Source organism: Camelina sativa, chromosome 6, assembly GCF_000633955.1.
Source record: "Camelina sativa cultivar DH55 chromosome 6, Cs, whole genome shotgun sequence".
In the NCBI taxonomy this organism is placed as follows: Eukaryota; Viridiplantae; Streptophyta; class Magnoliopsida; order Brassicales; family Brassicaceae; genus Camelina; species Camelina sativa.
The window spans coordinates 18,105,610-18,111,428 of NC_025690.1; the positions used below are offsets into that span (position 1 = coordinate 18,105,610).

A 5,819-nucleotide genomic window follows, 5' to 3' on the forward strand; every position below is an offset into this window, starting at 1 on the left:
CGGAAGAAGTTAAAGAATCTCAGCTGGCACGAGAGGCGAAGGTTAGAGAAAGAGAAGAAACAAATAGAAGAGGATGAACAGACATTGGCTCGTATTGTAGACACTCCAATTGGTGAGTCTAACAAAGGGTTTCAGCTATTGAAGCAAATGGGTTACAAGCCAGGTTCTGCTCTTGGTAAAGAAGGCTCAGGTAGGTCTGAGCCAGTGACCATAGATATTAGAAGATCCAGGGCTGGTGTAGGAAGAGAGGATCCACACAAGGAGAAGAAGAAGAATGAGGAGATCGAGGCGGAGAATGAGAAGAGAAAGGTTGATGAGATGTTGGAGGATTTCGGGTCTAGACAGAAGTCTCAATGGCGTAACAAAAGAGTTGTGATTAACTTTAGGAAGGCTAGGGCCGCTCTTGATCAACTTGAGAATGTACAAGTTGTTCCCGAGAAGAAGACTGAGGAAGATGAGGATGGTAAGCCTGATGAAGAAGAGGAAGAAGAGGAGGAGATCACTGAAGAGGTATGTTCTCCTATAAAAACAAGAGTTGGTACTTGGTACCTTTTGGTGTTTATGTTGTCTCTCATCTTTATGAAACCAATGTATTAGAGTTTGAGGTTATAAGTTGAGAATTTGGGATTCATCATTTTTCTTTAGGCTGACTCATTTAGCTTTACTTGTTGCAGGATTTGCAAGAAATATTAATGAAATTGAGAGACGAACATCGGTATTGTACGTTTTGCGGGTTCCAGGTAATTGAATGCGTTCAAGTCTTCTTTTATCAATGTTTTTCCTAAGAGTTTGTGTAATTTACTGACATAAATTTCACAATATGTGCATCAGTATGAAACGACTGAAGCTCTTCTATCCAATTGTCCTGGCGTGAATGAGGATGATCACTAGATAAGTCAGAGTGTAGTATGGAAGCATGCCAACACTTGTCAAGTCTGCAGAAGCTCAAGTGAGGTTGATAATTCTCTGATGTGGCTGAAGAGGCAAGATACAGAAGACAGACTGTTTGCAGTTGCATAAGCAAGTAGGTGAAGAGGTACACACTCAAAGAACTTTGCAAGGACTTGCTAATTCCCAGTTTACCATGCTTTGATAGATAGTAGGATGATAAAAGCATGTGGAACTCTGATTTGTGATTTGATAGAACAATTTTTTTGTTGATAATGATATTGATGTTTCAATCTGATCTCCAAATTAAGTAAACCTGTGTATCTGTTGGATGTAAAATTGTAAACATAACAAAAATCATACAAACAAAGTGCTTAAAGTTCAAAAACCATATTAAAATAACACCCAAACTTGAAAGCCACTATCCGACATCATTGCTTAGTTTTAAGTAGCATAGAACAAGTAATTGATAAGATCTTGACACTATCAAGCCTTAGTAGCAACCTTCCACAGAAGAAGTTATATTAAAAGAAAGTCTTTAAAGGGTGAAAGAGATTGGGCTCAAAGAGACCAATTGAAATGATGAGGAGAAGAGTCATAAGCTCTTGTGTTCTCAGGTTCCATGTATTGTCTCAGAACCTGCTGATGAAGAGACAACTCGAATCCATCCATTGTGGTGCCATTGCTTATCTGAAACTCATCTGGCTCAGAGATTTGACTCGGTCCCAAAACAGGAGACATGTAATGTGAACTGCTCTTTTCGCCTGCCATGAATTCCAACGTTTGGTTCAGGTACTGATGATGGCTTGAAATGGGCGGTGGCTGAGCCATTGTAACCCTATCGACGGTCATAGAGTCAAAACCTAAAGATGGTCGCCAGATATGGGTTTGTGTCTGAAGTTGTTGTTGCTGCTGTTGAATCGGGTTTGAGTTTGAGTTTGAGTTTGACAGAAGAGAGAGAGCACAGCTTGAGTCTGTGCTATTGTTGTTCATCATCTCTGGACATGTTATAGTAAAACTTGAGCTTTCTTGTGAGAAAACATTCATGAGTTGATGATGGCTTTCCTTAACCGGGCTAATTTGCCAAGGTCCAGACCTTCGCATCACTGATCTTGCGGTTGACCACACCGTAGGATCTCCCAAAACACTTTTCATCATTGCAGCATTGGCGTCTCCTAATAATACACAAGAAAATCAAGAACTTGTTTTTGAAGCATATTTAATGAGCTTAAAAAAAAATAAAAAATAAAAGTTGTGGTAAAAGGGATTAACCGTAAAGAGATGGAGCAATTCGAGTGTACTGAGAAGTGTAAAGAGTTGTGGGTTGTGGTTTTCGTCGTCGTTCGTTATGACAAGCAAGTCTTCTACGACAACTTCGTTTCTCTAAGTCAAACTCAGAAAGCTGGTGAAACCTGATTGGTATAAAAGTGAAGAAAGCTTCAACGAAAAGCAACATAAAAAAAATCTAATGCAATAAGACAAGAGACAAGACCACATAATAACTAGCTGTAAAGTTTTTATTAGACTCGTCAATGACGTCAAGAGCCAAAAACCAAAAAAGCTCAAAAGGAACATAAAACCTGAAAAAAGCTTAAAAAGCTATGGTTCCCTTGTGACTCTTCCGATCACCGGGAATGACAAATGAGTAAAGTAAAAAAAAATGAACAAAAAAGAAGAGTGAAACCTGCTGCATTGTTGGCAAAACCTTTGACGAAGACCAGAGACAATGACTTTAGATGATTTAGAGTGAATGCAACAAACTTTGTGTCTTGAGTAATAAGCTTTTGCATTGCTTAGATCCATTTTACAACCTTCCACTTGGCATCTCGCCGTTGTCGTCGTGGTCGACGATTTATGACCTGTACCGACACGGTTCTTGCTTCCGGATCCGGATCCATCCTCGAAGTAGATCTTCTGACCAAACCTGAGTCCACCACTGAGTGAAGATGACTTGGTGGAAGAAGCACCACCAGACTCGGTTTGACCAGAACCCCCTATCAACAACTCCATTATGTTTTTTTTGGTTTCTTCTTTTTACTCAGACAGAGAAAGAGAGGCTTCTTCTCATCTCTCTCTAAAAGTAAACTACAGGACTCTGGAAGTAGAAAGGACAGAGAAGAAGTAAGAAAGAAAATGTGGTTTTGCTGATTTTAGATGTTGCTATCTTTTAAAAGATCAGAGAGAGAGAGAAAGAGAGAAAAGAGAGAGAGAGAGAGTAGAAGCTGACAAAGGAAGAGACACTCAAGAGTGATTGACACTAGTCCACGACAGCTACGTGTTTTAGCGTTTGCGTTTTGTGATGCTTGTTGGTGCGTTTTGTGATGTTTGTTGGTGCGTTTTGTGATGTTTTTGTTAACGAAGAAATAAAACACAAAAGGGATAAGAATATTTTCTTCTTTAACGTACAAAATGATATCCTTAAACGAGACCAGGGAACATAACTATCATGTAAAATCTTGCTATTTATTCTAATTATACTATTTTAGTGTAGTACTAGTAGTTTTCTACTCCTAAATGTATAAGTATAGCCTAATGATGCTAAAATAACAAGATAATGACCTTTATTGTAGTTTGTACATATGAATAGACCACAGACCTATAAATGGATGGGTTGTTTTAACTATAGTACTTCTAATTAAAGAGCAACAACCACTTTATTAGTATATAATATGAGGATGATGGGCATTATAGAACAGAGTGTTGGAACTCAACTAAGGATGTGACTCTTTTAAAGGAACTAGAAGGTTGTTGGTTATTGTTTTCCTCTAAAAATATTTTAATGTTTTCTTATTTTGTAATTTAGATTTGTTCTTCTTCTCACAATATCCAATGCAATATCTTTCTTGATAATTGAAAAAAACAAAACTACATATAACTTTTGCAAAAAGAGAGTATGGGAAGTTAGATTTCATATCCAATGTATCCATCAGAAACTGTGGTACTTGAATTATTTCATCGGGCTGTGTGTATCAGTTTGATTTTATTCCTTTTGCTTTATACAATCTAGTTTCTTTGTTTCTGATTTCCAAAATTCTTTTAAAAAAATACAATCTGAAGAAAGCTTAATGCTCCCCTAATCTCGCTTGACTAAATTCACAAATCTTCTTATACAGTATTTTCCAAGTCTATTGTTCTTCTTTACTAGTCTTGAAACTTTACTTTTTCACTTTTCACAACTCATAACAGTAGTATTTTTTCATAGCCGTTAAAAGAGCATTTTTAGGCTCTACTTTGTTCGCGAGAGAGAGTTGGCTTCAAAACGCAATGAAAGCTAAGAAGAAAACAAGAGCAATGTCCTAAAAATCGAAATTCTGATTCCATGTAATGAAACCAAAATGCCACCCCGCATTAAACTTGGGTTTCGAACAGCAAAAGTAACCAACAAAGAACACCAAAAAGGTGGTTTCAAACCCCATTACATTCAAAAACAGCTTCAGCAGCTCGTCTTGGTTTGTTCTTCCTTCTGCTCCCATTCTGCCTAAACCCAATAGACAGTGATGATTTCGTGGAATCATCTGTGCTTGATTTGGATCCTATCGCATTGTCTTCTTCGGTTGAATTGCTCTCTTTAGACTCTACTGGTTTCTTCCTTTTCCTCCCATTTCCTGTCACATCTTCTTTACTTGTTACTGAACCATCATCCTTCTCTTCTTCCTTTTCTGTCTTCTTCTTCACTAGCTCTTCTTCTTCTTCTCCTCCCTCGATTTCATCTTTCACCGCCTTCTGTGGCCTCCCTCTTCTCCTGTAAGCTGGAATCTTCTCTTCCTCGCCGCTTCCTCGATCTTCTCTAGCAGAAGCGCTCTGCCTCTTGCCTTTTCCTCTACCTCTTCTCATAACTCAATTCAACTCCACCAAACCAACAAGCCTCAAGCAACTAGACAAGAAACCTGCAAATTAAAAGGTTGCTTTTTCAATCAATTTGAACTAGTAGCAGTAACCAAACATCAAGATAAACATTAGTTCAGAACAAAAGATACAACAACACAAATGGAAGTGAACTTAAACTCAAACAAGTACTAAGATTTGTTAAAGACAGCTAAGAAAATGTGAAAATCAATTTCATTTTTTCAACATGCACAAAATTGGAAGGTACTTGGTTCCGGTCTAGAATCACACATGATAGGAAGAAACTATTCACTGAAGAATAAACACGAAAGCAAGGCTCCCTTTGCATGATTTACAAGTAAAGAGAACAGCTTATTTGGACAACTAACATCCAAATACAAATTACTTTCCAAAAAGGTTTTGAACAAAAGACAACACTTGAGTTGAGTCACTAGAACATTGAACAAGTTGATATCTTCAAAAAAGACCAATCCTTAGAAACCAAAAACTAAGCTACAAGTAAGTTCAATCAATTATCTCACACAAAAACTAATTGCATGAACAGTCTTAAGAGTAAATAAAACAAACACTACTTTAAACTTCTTCAAAAACAGGCAACACATGATTCATTCACTACGCACCACCGAGAGAAAAACAGAGAGACATAGAGACACCTGTGAACCCATTGGTCAGAATGAGACAAGAAAACCCAAAAAGACCTGTGAAAAGCTTTCTCTTTTTTATTTTATTTTTTATATATAATTAAAATCTTATCTTGGGGAGGGTTTTTGAATCGATCTAACTCCACCAGTTTCTAAAACCCAAGCAATGTAAAAGTTAGTAGGAAGAGGAGAAAACCCAGATCAGAGGTTCTATTTAAGAAACTGATCAAACAGAGGAATCGAAATAAAAAATCGAATAAAAATCCAAAGGGATAAGACTCAAGTTAAAAAAAAAAGAAAGAGATCTAAAGGGAAGAAGAGGAAGAAGAAAGAGCAACAACAACAACTTAGTGTTAGTTGAAGAAAGTGTCGTTGAAAGATTAAAGTTGATTGCTTTCAAAAGGCTTCTTTTTTTTTTTTTTTTTTTTTTTTATAGGCTTCGCT

General features: G+C 37.1%; 3 protein-coding genes across 5 annotated transcripts in view; 1 reads left to right on the forward strand and 2 right to left on the reverse strand.

Moving 5' to 3' along the window:
- The window catches only part of LOC104792085 (G patch domain-containing protein 11-like), a 3,500-nt gene extending 2,242 nt beyond the window's left edge, over positions 1 to 1,258 (forward strand). The window contains exons 3-5 of one of the 2 annotated variants that reach the window (XM_019246880.1): positions 64 to 510; positions 675 to 740; positions 832 to 1,258. In XM_019246880.1, coding sequence (XP_019102425.1) covers positions 64 to 510; positions 675 to 740; positions 832 to 891 — 573 coding nt within the window. In that variant the 3' untranslated portion in view covers positions 892 to 1,258. The remainder of the gene's footprint in view (positions 1 to 63; positions 511 to 674; positions 741 to 831) is intronic. The other variant, XM_010518127.2, reaches the window with a different exon arrangement.
- Positions 1,267 to 3,134, reverse strand: LOC104792086 (squamosa promoter-binding-like protein 15). Its single transcript, XM_010518129.2, has 3 exons — positions 2,573 to 3,134; positions 2,161 to 2,300; positions 1,267 to 2,063 (listed from the first exon to the last, which is right to left on the reverse strand). Exons 1-3 carry the CDS (start codon positions 2,896 to 2,898, stop codon positions 1,450 to 1,452), a joined length of 1,080 nt encoding a protein of 359 aa, XP_010516431.1. The 5' UTR covers positions 2,899 to 3,134; the 3' UTR covers positions 1,267 to 1,449.
- LOC104792087 lies at positions 4,137 to 5,813 on the reverse strand. Of its 2 annotated transcripts, none has more exons than XM_010518131.1 (2): positions 5,388 to 5,813; positions 4,137 to 4,775 (listed from the first exon to the last, which is right to left on the reverse strand). In XM_010518131.1, exon 2 carries the CDS (start codon positions 4,720 to 4,722, stop codon positions 4,294 to 4,296), a length of 429 nt encoding a protein of 142 aa, XP_010516433.1. In that variant the 5' UTR covers positions 4,723 to 4,775; positions 5,388 to 5,813; the 3' UTR covers positions 4,137 to 4,293. The 2 variants fall into 2 exon arrangements, with proteins under 2 accessions (XP_010516433.1, XP_010516432.1); XM_010518130.1 differs by having other exon boundaries at positions 5,355 to 5,813.

Excerpts from the sequence above, each read along its gene's own strand:
- LOC104792086 (XM_010518129.2), bottom strand. The coding sequence starts at position 2,898 with ATGGAGTTGTTGATAGGGGGTTCTGGTCAAACCGAGTCTGGTGGTGCT. Across the intron at positions 2,301-2,572 it reads TTTTGCCAACAATGCAGCAG|GTTTCACCAGCTTTCTGAGT; the intron begins GTTTCACTCTTC and ends TATACCAATCAG. Across the intron at positions 2,064-2,160 it reads AATTGCTCCATCTCTTTACG|GAGACGCCAATGCTGCAATG; the intron begins GTTAATCCCTTT and ends GTGTATTATTAG.
- LOC104792087 (XM_010518131.1), bottom strand. The coding sequence starts at position 4,722 with ATGAGAAGAGGTAGAGGAAAAGGCAAGAGGCAGAGCGCTTCTGCTAGA.